Genomic DNA, 18,696 nt, shown 5'->3' with positions numbered 1-18,696 from the left:
ATACGTCGCTTAGCTTACTTTCTATTAATCCTTCGATGATGAATCGTTCGCGAATTAAATGCGGACACGTGGTATTCAAAACAGCTTCGTATTTCATACGTATTGTTATAAATTTAATTTGTCTGTATTATATTGCAAGGTTATTTCTTTCTGAACTTTACAAGTCGCGTTACCAACACTAGAATTACAATAATAAAATACCTTGAAGGAAATTTTAAACACCTCGGATCGCAGCCCTTTAAATCTTCAAATTAAGAACATTGTCTCTTCTGTTTCGTCGATTATTATTTTACAAACGAAGGGAGTCCAATATCTTCGATTAAAGTTCTCTTACAAAATTTTTACCAATAAGTACCTCTTAAATTTTCAGAGAAAGAGGTACATACTTTGAGATCGGTAAAATTTCACAATTGAAGAAAATTTAATTTTTCGTTCGTCGAATATTCCACGTTGCGCGTTATGCTGCATTCTTTCTTAAAACTTTCTTGAAATTTTTACAAAAGGGAAATATCGAAGTTAAAAGAATTGTATCTTTCCTTCGTCGAATATTCAACACTCGTAATACCACGTTTTTCATTCTATTTGGCCGGCCACGTGATATTGGTGCGCCTTCCCCGAAGACGAGCACACGGATGTCTAATTTTATCTCTACTCGAGACACGGCAAAAAGAACACAACCAGAGATGTCAGTGTAATCGGCAATGCTCGAATCGAGTTCCCGGCACCGTTCAATCATTCATGCGGTAAACAGGTTCCATTGAAGTCAAAAGCAAGCGCGCCATTCTCCGTCCACCGGCCGTGCAAAAATCAAGTCGTATTTATGCAAGCCGGTGCGTGCTGCTACCTCTCGAGCAATCGTCCTTCCTGCAGGTGCTACTTCACGGAGTAAGCACAAGGGACAAGGGAGGAAACGTTCGACTGGTTTCGCGTAGAATCCACGAACTTTGTTCCTTCAGCGGAAAAAACTTGTTGAAATAGCTAGACCACAGGAAATGTAAATTTAAATTGGAAGTTTTTGTGAAAGGCAACGTTGGGAACTTGAAAAGTATACTTCAGTATAGGTCAAATATTAGATAAATGTAATTGGTATAAGTACACGTTCTTAGATATAACAAACTTTATTAAATCAACGTAAATACGTTATCGAATTAATAATAATTCGCACGTTTAATTCATCGTGATAAGAAAAGTTTTATTTTCGAAAAAAATCTCTGCTTCATCCGCGAAGTAGCATTGCGATAAAACTGCTTGTAACTTGCAGGGCGACATTCGAAGAGACACGGAAAAAAGAAACGCTTGAAAAATACTGGTAATTAGCTGAGAATTTTATCGCCAGATGAACTCACCGCGGTTGGTTAAACAATAAATTTTGGCCGTCGAACTTCATTAAACGTTCTCCGGATCACCTTTTGAGCGCGTCGACGAATAAGTTCTCGAGAACAAGTAACTTTCTATCTCCAGAATTGCTCTATCTAAACCCCAAACCATTCGCTATTTCCAACTCTGCAGTAGCCACCATCTGCAGACGTTTGAAAACAAACTTTTGCCTCGTTCGTTCAAGATCATTTCGTAAGAAGAAATGCAGTTATAACACGGACTCTTCGTACGCTTTTCATCGGATAGGAAATTTTCATTCGAACGCGATCCAGGTCGATCAACTTGGTTTGCTGGGCCGTCCAGCACTTCGTCCCACGCAACTCAATGTTTCACGCGTGTTTCCGTATCAGCTACGAACCCGGTTCTCTCGACCAAACTTTATCAAAACATTTTGCGAATGTACAAGGTGATCCATGCAATTGCTCGAACCTATGTTCTTTTCTCAGTGCAATTTGAAAAATTCCAGAACAAAAGTTGAATGGTTCGGAGAGTGATACATTTGTAGGACCGTCGTTATTTTGTAAAGTATCTCTCTTTCATAAATATTCTCGTCATTCTACGTAAAAAGGCACTTAAGTAAATGCATTATAAATAGGGAAAAATTATTATATAAATATAGCTCGTTGGAAATTTTCTTAAAAGAATTACAACAAAAATACGAAATATGAAGGGAATGATGACAGACTCGCGATATCATAAACTAAACGAAGAACTCGTTATGTTTAAGAGATCGCTGATCCACACCGACGAGTTAATTCACCTTCGTCGGTTAACGGGTAAATTAATCTTCAAATAACTTATAAAACTATTCCGATAAAGTTATCCGGACAAACCAGGGACACCCAGTATAACCGAAGATAAAGAAATTAAAAAATGCAGTCACCCAAACGGACGAGCGAACGGATAATTTATGCGGTTTCGCGGTCGCGCGACATTCCGTTTAATTCATCGAAAAATGTTCATAACGACACGCCATTAATTCCAATTCCCGTCATATTATTTACTCGGTCCAAGGATGTATCCGTCCGTTCACGGTACACCGGCTTCCAAGCGAATATCCATCGCCGGAAACATCCGTCGCGGTAAACAACGGCCGGAATTATGGCGCGAAAAGCGGCCAGATACGCGTGGATGCTTTACCGCGAAAATTTTGTTCTCTCACTCGTTCGAAATTGGTCAACCGATAAAACAGTGCTGGAGGTATGGACCACAACTGTCTACCCTCTTTGGTCGTAGTACGTATGTATTTTCAACGGAGTTGTAGGTACACGAACACATCGCCGAAACAGAATTGCCGTTGGCTGTTTCCACAGTTTTCATTATCTCGTACACGTATAATAATTCGGACAGCTTCTGTAGAAGTTTACACGGACCATGATCGTGTGTACGTTAAGTTAACGCGGAGTTACGACTAGCGATAGACTCAAGTATGTGCAAGTAAGTTGAAGCGAGAGGCTTCTATTTCGCGTGTATCTAAACGCACGTGTACACGCGTGATTAATAGGCATATCCGTGTTTTAATTTACGAAACCGTGAAATTCATCAGAAATTCTCCGTTACAATGCACAGAATGCACATAATATACAGAAGTATTTAAAGTATTCGCTGATGTATAGCGATATAAAGTATATTTTATTCATCTATTTATGAGTTTATTTTAAGGTGGTCTGATTAACAATAAAATCATTAGCGACTGCCGAAAGTGCGTAATTAGTGGTTATTACACGTTCATAAGATTAAACGAGTTAGGCAGTTACATGGAATCGACTAGGTTTTCTGTTTCAAAAATCACTATAATGTTCGTTATAATATTCGATATTTAGTGGATGAAACGAATCTGTGTGCGTACATTCTATATCTCTAGTTATTTATATTCTTAAAAATATAAATTTGCATAAACAGCTACAGTTTACTTAACGTTCGAATTCTGCGAAGAGAATCTTAAGTATCGCGTTTGATTCGAATTAATAACAATATATTGAAGTTGATTCTATCGCTAGCCATTACCAGCCGGAATCTTCTTCGGTTCTAATGGGAATGCCCATCCTTTTCGTTTCGCCCAACGGGATCACCTCCTGGCGTGGATGCACCGCCAGTTTTCTTCCCTGCTTCTCGAGCAACTGGACTAATTTATCGCGCGATTAAGCGAGTTCTTTGCTCGTACTTCTCTCCTTCCTCTTCTTCTTAGCGTTCCTTCGCTTCGTCGTCTTTTATCTTCACGCGTTTCTACGTGAATTTGCTGCATGAACTTTTGGGGGTTGAGGCTGATCCTGACTAGAATTTCTTTCGGATTTTATTTGGAGCAGCCAGATATTTATCACGGTTCAAGTTAGTTATTAATGCTAGATTTTGATCCTTCTTTGAATTTATACACGTCCGGATAAAATTGCAAGTTGGGAACGATTTTCAGTTTTTATTTACGACCACCATGAAGTTCTGCATTCCGAACATCCTAAAATGTTCTCGACACCTTTTTAAATCCCTTCAATCGCAGAATCGTAAAAGGAAAGTTCATTTACGGGTGATTCGGGCAGATGGTCCCATAATTCGTCGAGCAGTTTTCATAGCGACGTTCGCGTGGTAAAAGGTACCTATTTCTTTGTTTACGAGTCGAAGGGACGGAATAGTTCATTGCTTCGGCGATTGCGTTTGTCGGTTCTCGTGGCAGAAATCGGGAACATCGTCCGTAATCGTCTGTAATAACAGAGAGGACGTCGTCGTAGTTAATCGTGGCGATCGATTACTTCCAAGAAGGTGAAATGTAAAGAACAGTTTATCTCGGTATTGCTTATTTCGTTCAATCCTGTTTACTCTTGTAAGGTAACAGAGCAAGGAAATAGTCGTCATGGATCTTAGTTATAGATCGAAATATTATAGTTTACCGTTGTAAATATGTAAGAAACGGTAGAAATGCAAAAATTACAAAAGTAATAGAGCCTTAACCCATTAGGAGGCAACGTTGCGTTAACGCAATATTTCATTTGTCATTTTTTCAATCAGTTGGTATTGTATTATCGAATTCTGTTTTTCAAACGACTACGAGAAGGAATTTGGCAGTTTTGAAAATTTTTAAAAATCGAACTATTTGTAACATTACGATAAACTGTTCTTAATAAGTTAATATATCACAGTAAATCGTTTTGGAAATATTCGCGACGTCCGAAGGTTCTAGAGCCATTGTGAATAACCGAGGTGTCCAAAAGTTCCATAGGAATTTAGAGTATCCAGCAACCATTGTAGCTCTATCTCGAGGAAGATCGACATACCTAAAGAACCTCTGTGGCTCTGAGATTTTAGGATGTCGGTATTGATGTATTATATATATTTATCAAATGTCCAGCTGGTCAAATTGTAAAGTACAAATTAAATAATAATAAAAAAAAATATTATATATGAGAGACTCCGATATCTAGCATAGTTCGATACCATAGTAACACGTATAACTATACTCTGCTCGAGAAATTAATCGTTTTGCAGATTATGTATAGCCTAGTGATTTTATGTAACAAATGTTTTTTCCTAGGTTCCTGATATTTCTCTTTCTTGTATCAATATATTTTTTTTAATTATTTAATTCGTACTTTACAATTTGTCCAGCTGGACATTTGGTTAATTTTTCTAATTTAATTGCTAAATAACACGTGGATGGCTACCTCCAGCGGGATATCATCTTCGAGTTTGACTATTCTATTTCTTTAGCGAGGTCAGTAGGGTGTTTTCTTTTTAGTCTTCTGTCTATGAGAGACGTATCAATATATCGACATTAATCGTTATTGGCTATTTCATTGTTTCTCTCTCTTTTGTATTTTGTATGCTTGATCTTTCGAGAACTTTTACTACGGTTAGTGGTTCGGGTACTTTCTCTTTTACGTTCTTGTGACAACGATACGACGTCTTCCTTTACCGTTCCTTATGATTGAAGAGGAACGCATTCCCGTGCCCACGTGTCGCCCACGTCGCCATTGAACCGTGCTAGGCTCGAACGCTCGCAAGCTGTTCTAGGAATCATTCGCTTATTGGCGATCGTTTCAAATTCAAATCAGTTGCCGTCTGTTTTCCGCGTGGTGACGATTATTAATTACCGACACGACGGCTAGGTTTCAAGCTATTTTTACGCTGCGTTACTCATTTCATCAAAGGAATGATACAGTGTGAATACATTAAGGCTATGAAGGTTTCTATGTTAAATGTAAAATACGGATGTAACATTCAGTGGCTGTAAAACGAACAGGTGTTCGTACGCCATTTGACTCGAACGACTATTTTGTGTTTTAATCGTTTAAATACGATAACGGAGCATTCTACATTAGAAAGTTGTGCAAAGGAAATTTTTGAAAAAAGATGATCGTCATAGATGAAAGATCTATGATTCTATTTTGCTACGTTTTCTTACGTTTATTTATTACTTACAGCTGCTTGTTACAAATTTTACGTGAAATTACGGATATTAAGCGCGACCATGTACTATTACATTTAATTTATCAATGATCTTGTTGAATCGCTATTCAACGAGCTTCATTAAAATTTAATTGAAATTTAGCGGAAGCTCGGTGATTCGTTTCCAGTCGATGTAATCTTGCTGTAAAAGTTACTTCATCATAATCCAATCGTAATTCGATCAATTATAATTCGGACTAATTGCTGACAAAATCTGACGAAGTTATCGGCGGTAGTGCGTCGTTGAACAATGGTGGCTGGAAATCGATATTCCCGTATTTCCATGTGTAATTGCTCTACTTCGAATCAACTGTGTGTTACGTAAATCCGTTCATCGAGTTTACGTCAGAAAGGGCTTTTAATAATTAGGCCAGATCGCGACAGTGTTTGATAAACGACAGATTTCTGGCGTAACGACTCAGAACAGTATCGCGAGAGTATAATCGATCGAGGTTGATGTTACGACGATCGTTAAACGGAATAAGAGGCATCGTTTCAGACTAAAGCTGGCAAATTGATTTTCTGCCTTTACTCCTGGCTGTTAGTATGAAACATCGAATATTTAAATATAACGATAGAGAGTAATGGCTCATTAATTTTATACCTCCTAATGCAACGTTATAGAATGTTGTAGCACGATACTATAAACGCATACTTCGAAATATTTTAATTATCTGTTTAATTAATTTCAACAATTTCAATCAAAATTTGGTACACCTTACTGGACAAAGTAAACATTCTAAATTTTAGATTATTCTTTCCAGGCTGTTACGATTATTCACATATCGTATTACAGACACAACAAATATCAGTAACATTGATTAAATAGAACGATAAACTTTATTACCCGGAACATTGATACGTGCTACACGCCATAATAAAAGCAAAGTAGCATTTTCTATTTCGCCACAAATCTTTACCGACTTAATAGCCTTTAATAGATAAGGTTATTTTCAATATTGAAACTTAGTTATCCGATCTCTGCTATCGATTTATCTATCGACAGAGTAATTGTGTGAATGGCCTGTAACGCGTTATTCCATCGTGTGTACAGTTTCGCAGCAGGTGATGGCGAACAAAAAGAAGCGAATCGTGAAAGTTTCACATGGTCAAATAGAACGGCTCGGCTATCTCGGTTAATTGTCTCGGAAAGCTTTCGTTTATCTTGTCTCGAGGGACTTCCGTCAAATCGCAGGACGTCCGTGAATTTTCATTATGTTTAGCGATATACGGTTCTGCATAAGCTCGCGTGGGTTCTCGGAAACGTTTCGTTATTTCGGTCTCGTGGGAACGAGTCATGCGACCCTGAATTTACATAATGGAATTGTAACGTTTTCGTAACGAATTTAATAGCTCTTTAATTGTGATTAACTTTGTTACAATGATTATATTTCAGTTAATTTAATAATCTAGGCTTTGTTTTGGGATTATTCGTTAATAGTATACAAAAGACCATAGAGAAAGAGAGCGAGAGAGAAAACGATTGATAATGATTGGTAATGAGTCACATTTTCTATGTTTCACAAAAAGAAACAGTTTTAAAATTCAATATATTCTCAGATAATAGTTGTTAACCGTTTACTATAGATTTGGTATTAAGCAAGGCTACCAAGAATCTTTCTTCTGAAAAAGTAACAGAGATAAGTAAATTAATCGTATAAAATTTATTTCTTTTTTAATATTTTTATTCTATAATCAAATACAGAAATTTTGAAACAGCTTCGTTTGACCTCTCGCAGTATCATTTTTGTGTTGTTATTGTTCCGTATATTTCGTGCACGAAAAGCGTCGATTATACGGATGAAAAGTGACATTGGGGCAGGATATTTGCCAGTTGCTCAAACGAGTTTCTGCAAACAACGCGCTCCCTGAAGGATAGGAAATAGAATGGCGCGAAGCATACGTCAGTCAGGGAAAATCGTAGCAACGTCCAAAAGGGAGGGTCAGACCCTGGTCAGTTTGCCGCATCATCGAGTCGACGTTCAACGGTTCACGCTTCCTGGAGTCGACATGCGTTACGTCAACACGTGTTGCTTGACCGCTGGGAGCTTCAAGGGTTAATTATTACGCCGCTTATGTGGATTGTATTGTGCGCGGAGGAAAATGTAATTTTAGGGAAGAAAAGGGAAAAAAAATTGATGCAAATTATGTACGAATGATTGAAGTTGTTGCATTGTACGATCAAATAAGTGGTTCAAAAAGGTAGTTAGTTTATGTTCGATGTTTTAATAAAAATTAGTTAAAATTATATGTTCAATACACAACATGCATAATATGTTGATAAAAGACAGCATTAACCTAGAAAAACTTTAAGCTAGAAAAATTTATCGAATGCTCAGCTAGACAAATTATAAAGTAGAAATTAAATAACAATAATAAAACAAAAGACAACATTTCGCGAGTTGATGTAGCTCTTGGGAATCTTGGAGCACAATTTTATAGCACAATTTATAGGATTTAAAAACTTTTCAGCATTTAGATTTCTAGAAAATTTGTGTTTCAAATATTCTTTGAAAATTTGCAACGTTTTCACGGATCAGAGTTCGAATTTTTACATGTACATCCAGTATTCAAAGATAGAGTCGTAAAAGAAAGGAAACTAAATATCTTTGAGTCATCAGGTTATTGAAAATTTCGATCTTTATGGGATTCGTTAATTGCATTTCTAATTTGTAGTAATACGTTTCGAATTTTAATCGCTAGAAATTCCACAGTCAAGTGATTCGTCTTTATCCCTGCGTAATTCACATTCCAACGCGGCTCTATCGCGTTAACTTGTAATGGAGATAGCGCGGTTGTGTCATCGTGTGCTACATTACAGTATCGGAAGAAGCCTTACAACTTTCGCCATCGATATCGACATACGACTTAGTTAATATAGAACGGCGAACGTGCAAATCCTATACTATACGAGTAACCATATTCTTACATAAAACTAACGATATAATTCCACGAAGTTAAATTAAATTACGAATCAGCTGTGGATTTGAAACGAAATAAATTCGATAGAAATCCGTTTTCTTCAGTCGATTAATTTACATCTTTCGTCTAGTTATTAATTAAAACTAATTGTCAAATATATAATAAGAATTTCCACGTTGCTCAAATATTTTGTTTTAGTTACAGAACTCGATACAAAATTGATCCGCATCTCTTACTCACAATCTATCAATTATTTTTTTTTTTTTATTATTATTACTTAATTTGTACTTTACAATTTGTCCAGCTGGACATTCGGTAAACTTTTCTACCTTAATAGCTAAATAACATGTGGATGGCTACTCCCAGGGGGATACGATCTTCGAGTAATCTATCAATTATAACAGCGAATTTAAAAATCCTGTAGGAAGTTTAGTCGCGTTAGAACGATATTCTCGCGTGGCAGCTATGATTGTAGTTGATCTTTTGATAGAAAACAGACGTTCCGTGTCGCTGCGAAAGAAGCAGTCTCGAGGCTGCCTCCACTTGAAACGCGTCGACGGCGACGCATCCGTGAAAAGTTTCTTCAGCGTGGATTTGCGAGGACGTGTGGCAACATTGAACTGTCCGTAGGGAAGACATACGAGACCCGTGAGACTTTAAGTGGCTAATTAAACAACTTTCCCATGATGCGTAGATCGGATAGGAAACTATCAGAGCGTGGTAAAACTGGATTAATGTTATGATTAATTAGATCCCTGATCTCTCGAAGGATTGACGTGTACCTACGAGGGTACTGTTTTCACTTTGCCATTTGATGTCGGCAATGTATCGATCATACAACGCGCTGCATCTTCTTTGACCAGATTTCCTCGTAGAACAGCGATCGAATGTTAATGCGACTGTTTATGTAACCTCGAAGTCGACGTGCTTGGTAACTCGTCTTATAAAAATGTTTATCTCACAAAGAGATTCATCTTCTTACAAACATGCTTTCCTATTGAAAATATTATTCTGGATTGTTATCTTGGATGGATGGGTTATCATCTATAATGTATTATTATTCTCTGTCCGTATTTATGATGATTTTTCATATGGAACACGTAGAAAATTGTTGAAGGTTGTTAAAGATGAAAGATAAATTTATTAAAGATACTGAGCGTTTACTATTTGCTTTAATGCAGCGCAATGTTTATTTTCTTCAAACATAAGAGAAACAGCGACGAAAGAGAAGGACACAGCCAACAAGTATAATAATTTCCTTGTCAAAGCGAGACACTGTTGGCCGTTTTAAAACCATTAATTTACAGACTTTCAATTAATTAAGCATTTCATAGTCGAGTAATTACGTTTAATCGGTATTAATCTCAAATAACTAAGCTAATTTTTTAAACATTCTGAGCATACTTACTCGGCCCTCGTCTATTCCATTTTTCTTTTAACTCATTCAACAGTTTGTATAAATATATATACTTTGTTCATATACAGAGTATAACAGATCTCTGTTTCTTTAGTTGTATTCGTGAAAATCTAAATTCGCATAAACATCCGTAATCTACTTATAATCTAATATTACAATTCATCGTCCTTTCTCTAAATCGATTACATCCGATCACTTAAATCCATCTCACGTTTCCTATCCACCATACAATTTCCTTTTGCCATCAACTCAAATTTTTACCATCATTTCCTTTCTCCTTCAGCCCGTTAACATTCTTACGCAAGCGACGCAAGTTCAGCAAGCAGAAACAAGCGGAGTGCCATTGTCCAAGATGACGATGCAGTCGTCGCTTCCGGTTGACCAATTTCGTTGTGGGCTTGAAGGCCAGAGATCGTAGAGAACGCAGCCTCCCGTCACGTGAATTACGTAAGGCAATTCGCTTTCCACCGAATGCGGGACGCCTAGAAACCGGAGAAATGCAGCGCGTGCTTGAACGAGCCTCTGCATTATAACCGGCGCTCCGTTGCCGGCAGACTATTTTGAAGCTGTGATTTTTAGAAATATGGGTCAGCCGCGTGCTTCCTGTCCCCGCTTGGCGCACGCCGTGTACACGCACAATTTCGTTCTCTCGTTTTGTTTCAAACTCTCGCTCGTTTCGCTTCGATTTTCTCCTATTTTCGTTCCCCTCTTAGCGAGAACGCAGGTCTGAAAATTCATCGTCAAGGCGATTCTTATTTGTTTTCCGCCTCCACAGTTCCGTTTTTATCGTAATCGGTTTTCGTTGTATATTTTCTTTTCCTGGTCGATGTCGGTCTTACGAATTTCACTATTTATAAACCTATTTATTAACTATTGATTAATTTTACATACATCTATTTATTAACTATTTCATTATAGAAAAACGCTCATGAAACTCGAAAATGTCAAGCTTAAGCCTACATGATACCAAAAAAGTTCGTCTTAAGGTAACAATAAAAAATCCTCATATTATCGATTAGAAACTCAAGTCAATCAGCATCATTCAATTATTCGTTTAAAGAAGCAACATGAAAACGAATCGATTCACGCATAAACGAACGCTCGTTGCAACTTATTTTGTCATTAGTATAAAATCACTTTCTTCCTTTTACGCTAGTCATTCCAAGGCATCCTGTACATTAGAGATCGAGAAGAAAATCTCATTTCAGTCTGATCAATCGTCTCTGAGCTACAGAAAAACCAAAGTGCCACTGAACGTTAATTAGTACCGCTTAAACGATGCTTCGACGAGACATCGTTGAAAAGAACGCGTTACAGTCGCCGCGGAAGCGGACAACAACTTTTCCAGCGACAACGATCACAAATATGGCGGCCTAGGTAGCTCGACTATTTTTAAAGCGACATTTAGCTTTCGCCTATGGCTTCTCAACTGGCTGCACATTATTTTTCTCTCTCGTCTCCTTGTTTTCGGCTTATCCTCTATTACTTTCTCCTCTGCACCCTCCATCCCCTCCCCCCTTCAACCGTTCTACCTTTTTTCTTCTCTCGCTGCTACGCGTCTGTTTCTCTTCTCCCGCATTTCCCGTAATATCTTTCCGTTCGTATCCTCGTGCTGTTATTTCTTCTAGGCTGGCAACATGCCGTGGAAACAGATGGATCTTAATCTTGCAAAGCGGCGATGTCTCGAAGAAAGAATCTACGGCGTAGAAAAGAAAGGCTTCATTTCAGTTAGGATTATTTACCTTTCAGGATTTATCGTCTGACGATATGGTGGTTGAAATCGAACGACAGTGTCGAGACGCGATTCGATGGAAGATTTTCCGTGGCATTTCTCGAGTGCAGCGATTAATTCGTTTACATAGGGGAAAAAAAATAATAACACCAGTGTTCATAAATTTTTTATTTATAAATGTTTATCGATGACCAGTGTTTAATTATGTACGTAATTATCGTTCGAGAATACTTTTTACGAATTGAAAGAATCTTGACTCGGACCATCTAATTACGTATTTTATTTAAAATTGCAAATATAACGATACACTCAATTAAACTACATCAATTTTTTTTGTCTCTGTCTCATTTTTTAATATATAACTGTATACGTCTGCTTCTTTTTTTCATATTTCTGTACACGTTCAAATATTATATCTCCTTTGATCTACGACAAAGTTACAGTTAAAATTAGCATAATTACTTTAAACGTTCCAAACGCATCGCTACGCGTAGAATCTCCTTTTTTCAACTTGAATTTCATCTTCGTTTATTTGATCGTTAAAAACTGGATAGATAGGTGAACAAGGAAATAGAAAATATTTCAAGCAGCAAAACTTTAATCCTACTCGATGATTTACGTAGATACTTCCACTTAATCAAACATCCAGAAAGATTAAATGAAGTGGTATCCGTGGTCATTATTAGTCCCGGTATTTCTAATATAATTAAATTATATCTATAATTCACGAGCTTATGGCGTTTCTATTTTCGAGACAGCACGATGATGTAACCGGTGATTTAATACGCCGTGTGTCCAGCGAAACGGGACCACCTGATGCCAGATGAAGAGATTATCATGTTGCATAGACGGACACGGAGTGCGTGGACCAAATGATCCGCAGATAAATTTAGCAGATTAGCCGCATTAGCCCGGATTGTTGAACCGTAAGGCGCCCATTCGTTCGTTGAACTCATTCCTTGGATGCTACCAAGAAACTGGATGATGAGAAAAATCCAGATTCTTCGCTTTAGTAACCCAATAAGGGTTAACGAGACGTTGCATTCGTAATTTTCTCATTTTTCCACTTCGATATATATTGTTGAGATATCTATATTTTCGCAAAAAATGCCGATCATCCAGCTGTTACAATTTCTTCGACGATAATCGTACAGTAATTGTACGCACAGAGATGCTTTTATATTAGACGGAGCGAGAAAATTAAGTTGGACATTTTCTAAAAAAATCTTGGAATATCAGACACTTCTACGTAGCTTAATACATTTTTTCAATTTCAAGGATCGCATGATTCGTATGAATTTAAAGACCGAAATTCCATTTCTTGAGTCGTAGTCGTTAAAATACAAATCTGCATAAATATCCTCAGTCCACTGATCAAATAGGAAATCATGTTCATGTATGGTGGCCTATATCGCGCAGCAATAAACTGTAGACGAATAGTTTTTCGTAGCGTAGTTAAATTTCTGTGGCCGCGAAGTGGCAGCAGTTTAAAATTAGGCGACGAGTACGGGAGCTGTTGCCGCCCCTGGATCGCGAAACATAAAGGCTGCCTCTCTGCTCCAGGCTACTCTTGCAACGACACGTTATTTTGGAAGCGGCAACTGTTACGAGGAAATTGACCGATGCTTAACCGGTTATCATTTCCGACAGCTGGGAAGCTTCTAATTTGACGCCACGTCGTAAGTTGTAATGTGGCTAACGTGACATAACGCTGACACGTTGGCTGCGTGTCATGTATTAAGTCGAATTTTGATGTCCTTATTTACATACGTGCTACGGTAGATACCCACGTAATTGAAAAAGAAATCTGCTGTTTATATGAATGAGATTTCGATAGAATTTGTAATAAACACGTGACGATACGTGTTAGTAAATTTTTGAAGCAGTTTACTACCACTAAAGGTTATAAATATAAGTTTGAAAGCTAGTGATAAGATATATTGTACAGTTAGTATTAGTAACACTTTATAACGACAACGATTATCGAATTCATCGACATAACGATTTCCTTTGTTTATTTGTTGTACAGCTTGATGATACGGCGCTCCAGCTGTATAAAGATGGCGATTATGGCGCTTATTTGGACCTTGAAGCCTCCATCAGCGAGCAACAGGAAGAATTCGAAGGTTTCCAGACCAAGTAAGTCTTCTCGTCATTTGACATCCTTAATAGCAAGCATCGTGCTTTAATTACTTTAATTACCTACCCCATCCCCTTACAAATGTTCTATACAATCAGTTAGATAGGGATTAGAATACGAATAAGATAGACAAATATTTAGAACATTATTATAATTTTATAAGTATACGAAGATTATCACCTCATATCGTATCATATTTCAAAACAATACGGTAGATGCTAGGACGTAACGTGTTTTATGATTAATCATGAGTAATTAGAGGAACTCTGTCGGAGACAAATATTTTGTCGAGCTTGCAAGATGCATGGAGAACTTGGAGCCCCGTTTCTGGTACCTTTGATCCCATGGGATTCGATGCGCTTTACCTACCTCGTGTTGGGACAACTGAATTATACAGCAACTGTTCCTAAGATATATGAACAAACTTTGCAGGCATGTTTTTAGTAAGCGTAAGGACGAAAAGATATCGCGTAAATGTAGTAGAGTTAAGGTCTTTTAACGTTGCATATCGAGCTGAATAAACTTTCCCTCCGATATAAACCGTGGAATGCGTATTTAAGGGATCCATTTAAATTGCAAAGTTCCATTGTCTGAAATGATTTGGAATACAATACTCGTAGTTATGTATCGTTTGAAATAACCAATCTTTCGACTTTCTACATAAAGCACCATCCAAACATGCCTTTTTATCGGAATAATATAGTTTTCTCTTTATTCGATACTTAAATCAAATACGTTAATTAAATTTTTGTATCGGAGCATCGTTAATTTGAGAGGAAAGATGGGCGTACGAGTTCACGAGAAAAGACTTGCAAGACAATGCAATAAGAAAAAGCTCGTTGTCAGGAGCCGTGTTATATCAAATTAAATCAACAGCACTAAGGCAGTATGACGAATCGCGTAGATAGGGGACCGTGAGAGATTGATGACACTGATCTCGAGCTAGGCTATTGACATACCACTGTGAATTGGAAAGAACGCCATTGAGGAAAAAGCGGGTTTCATTGCCGGCTATTTTGGCTTGTTTTCGTCGACACATATTTCATTCGGTCGAACTTAATACGTTCTTTACTCTTGTTTGAGACATTTCTTCGCCTTTCTCCTTTTCTTTCTTTCTTATGTCAATCATTAACAGTAACGCGATTGCCAGCAAGAAACCTAGATTTCAAGTTAAGTTCGTAATTACTTGGGAAAAAATAAATCTGATACAATAACCTGCACGCGTAATTAATTTGGACTAATTGTTTGCCAATAGAGACGTTTAACAGCTTGGAGAAAGTAATTTTTAAGATTTTGTTTCTTCGATTCAATTAATGATTGATATATATTATTAGATCGCGAACGTTTTTACATTTACGGGAAATTTAAACACATAATATAGAAATATGTTGATTAATGTACAAACACAAGTTAACTATGTTCATAAAAATATGAAATTACATCGACATCCACAATCTACATACTGCAGTATATTGTAACCACAAAATTGATTAAAATTCAATTCAAATAATTCGGATGTAGCGGAGGTAGAAGAAAGATTAACATAATTTCAATCAAATCACTCTATAAAGAAGGACGAAGTTTACTATTCAGACATCTGAAGCCTGTATCTTCCTATTTAACCATGTACAATTAAACTAGTCACGCTCTCCATTTCTTACCAACTCTCTCGTAAAATTAAAACGATAATCTGCTTGGTATTTTCAATTTCCTATATTAATTATCTATCTCACTGTATATTTCACAATCAGCCGTCATCCGTTGCTTCGATAGTTGACGACGAGGCGTAATTAGGTCGCAGCATGATATTATCCATCTTCGCGTTTCTCCTTTTCGCAGAGAATTAATTCAGAACTTTTTGTTCGTACATCCAGTAGCGGAATACATACCTTTTCTTCTTCTTCTTTTTTTTTTTTTTTTATCTTTTCTAAGCGAGATTTCGACGCAGACACACACGGAGGTCGGAAATTGCGCGTAGAAGCGAGTCAGGGAAAACCAGGGAAAACGTAGATAAACATCTAAGATTAATTAAGACCGGCTCGAGAGAAATTAGTCTGTTGGTGTTAATTTCCCATTCTGCCGATACGCGATCTCAGGGACCTTGACTTCACCGACGCTTTAAACACGCTTTCAATAATCGACACAGCTGCCGAATGACGTTCTTAGTTAATTAAGAGCACTTCGAAACACGGGAAACGCGGAATCTCGTTGCTTTCACTTGGCGTTCGAGTTTCTCGGAGCAGATATGACTTGCTGTAATGTTCGTCAAGCAAACGTTCCATTCGAAGTCGATTTCAGGATTGGTTACTAGGCTGAAAAAGGCTTACATCGTAGAATCACTGTGTGCTGATGAAAATGTTCTGTGCCGTGTTAATGACGGGTGTGAAATAGTAGGATGTAGTAACGAGGATTTAAATTGAGCTCTTTGTGTTCTTTGTTCCCCTGAAGTTGTTAAGCGTAATTATTTAGACTATTTTTCTTTTTTAATTACGAAGAGCACTGTAATAAGGGGACCCCTGGGTTAGAAGAGAATTGTAGATTTTTCATGCGATTGCGAGTCATAGTGTAGACGAGGATTATAGATTTTGCAAGATAATCTTAAAGCAATTAGTTTTCACTTAAACACAGTCTTTTCTGATTTTCTATTTTATACGGTATTTCAATGTCGTTGACGAAACAAGAGGAAATCCAGAAAGCTTGTAGTTAAAAGCGAATATAATGTTAGATCGAACGTATGTGACTTGTTGTGTTACGATGTTTAACATTCAAAGTATCATACTGTATACTGTTGTACGAACAAAATCATCGCAATTTGATTTATCCATTACTCGTGTGATCAAAATGTATTTTGCAAAAAATAAGTAAACGTCCAGATACTTTTAACCAATGACGTGTGTGCGAGTACTATGCGCGAAGTCCACATCGATTTAAATCTAACTTCGATCCGAACCTTTCAAACTAATTAGACTTCGTTATAGCTAGTTTATCAGGAGGAACATTCTCTCTTGATGTTCTTGGGTATCCATGCGAAATGGAAAACTCTTCACCTCCGCGATAAGAAATCGGTTCGTTCAGCGAAAGCATGCCGCTTTAAAATCCGTATCGGATTCGCGTTAACATCGATATCGAGAGGATCGATACGCGCACAGCAAAATTTCGCGAGCTAGACGATCGGCAAGGCATCGCATTTTCGATTATTCTCGTTGCATAGTCCGTGGATCGACGACATTTTCAACGGTTTTCTGGCGAAACCTACGCGTTCGTTCATTCCTATATCACAATGGCTGCTGAAAGACGCACCAGAGAGAAGAAGAGAGATCTATCGTGTTCATTGTGTGCAACGCGCTCTATACTCGCGAGGGATTGACTTCCTCCTTGCGGCGAATCGATATGAATTACTCATTGGATGAAAATTACATCCTACGAGGCTGTGTTCTCGCAGAGATCTTGCGCAACCGTGAATCCTCTTCGACTTAACTCACGATTTTCGTGATTGTACCATCTGAATTTCGCATTTTGCCGATGTAATAAATTTATAAAGCGATTTGTTTGGTAGTGTTTGTAATATTGAGTTACACCGATATCTAATCTTGCGAAGGTTGCCTTGCGATCGGCTCCAGACTCTACCCTTCAAACAACCGCTTGTCCCTAAAATGTTTTCTATGGTTGATCCCGAATTTAGGCTGCTTCCCGGTTGACATGGGTTCGCTGTCTCCTTAATAAATCTTTCGCAACATCACGTTACTTCGATCATTATCGCGTGTTTTGAGATTGAAAGTTTTATCTACTCTCCATTTGCACAATTACATTTATCGGCTGAATTTCTTAAAACGCGTTGTATCCTGTGTTTGTTGATATTCGACAGCGGCATCGTCGGCTGACACTTTGCGGAACACAAGCCAAACGTTTGATACGCAAACAAAATCATATTTATAGCAAGGACGATCGCAGATGCGGCGAAATTGGCAAAATCCGCGCGCAAAAATCTGGCAAATATTATCGGAATAAACAGTACTCGAGACACAAATTTGCAACGCGTGATAGGAAAGGGATGAAACTAGAGGGTCGATGGCAGACGATTGACGAAAGACCGACGGAAAGAAAGGTAGGAAGGCGAGCTGAGGTTAAGTAAATGTTTGGTCAGTGGTACTCGTTCCAATATTTGAAAGGCCGGAATTTTCACGAACCGCAAAACGACGTCATACGTTTGCCTCCTCGCCACACCTCGCCCCCTTTTTCCCATTCTCTTCCGATACAACGGCACCGAACCGGTCCGATCCTTTTTTTCCCTTTCTCGTCGATGCCTATGCCCATGCCCACGTACACCAGTCGAACCCGGCAACGACACGGTCCATGGCTTGCCCTCGGTCAAATGGAAACGCGTTCCACGGTTTTTCCGGCCGCGACGCCCCGATATTGGCTCCGTGGTTGGAGATTTGTCGACCGGCTGTGATACCGCGTACACCATGCTAGACCGCGCTCGATAACCAACCCTACGAATGATCATCCGCATTTTATTCCGTGTTCAGCCGACCTCGAGAATAACTAGTAGTCGGAGATGGAGTCTGAAACTTGTGGATCACCTGGAATCTCTGTACGCTTCCCTTCTTAAGTATTAGGTTACTTTCTGATAGGCTTCATACGCAACGCGATAAATAGATTGCGGATGAT

General features: G+C 38.1%; 1 protein-coding gene across 3 annotated transcripts in view; it reads left to right on the top strand.

Moving 5' to 3' along the window:
- LOC126915533 (FH1/FH2 domain-containing protein 3) overlaps positions 1 to 18,696 on the top strand; it is a 241,471-nt gene that overhangs the window by 55,023 nt on the left and 167,752 nt on the right. For all 3 annotated transcript variants that reach the window (XM_050720280.1, XM_050720281.1, XM_050720279.1), the window contains exon 2: positions 13,915 to 14,024. In XM_050720280.1, coding sequence (XP_050576237.1) covers positions 13,915 to 14,024 — 110 coding nt within the window. The remainder of the gene's footprint in view (positions 1 to 13,914; positions 14,025 to 18,696) is intronic.

Source organism: Bombus affinis, chromosome 4 (assembly GCF_024516045.1).
Source record: "Bombus affinis isolate iyBomAffi1 chromosome 4, iyBomAffi1.2, whole genome shotgun sequence".
NCBI lineage: Eukaryota > Metazoa > Arthropoda > Insecta > Hymenoptera > Apidae > Bombus > Bombus affinis.
The sequence above is the reverse complement of the archived record's forward strand: the minus strand, read 5'-3'. Positions and strand labels throughout refer to the sequence as shown.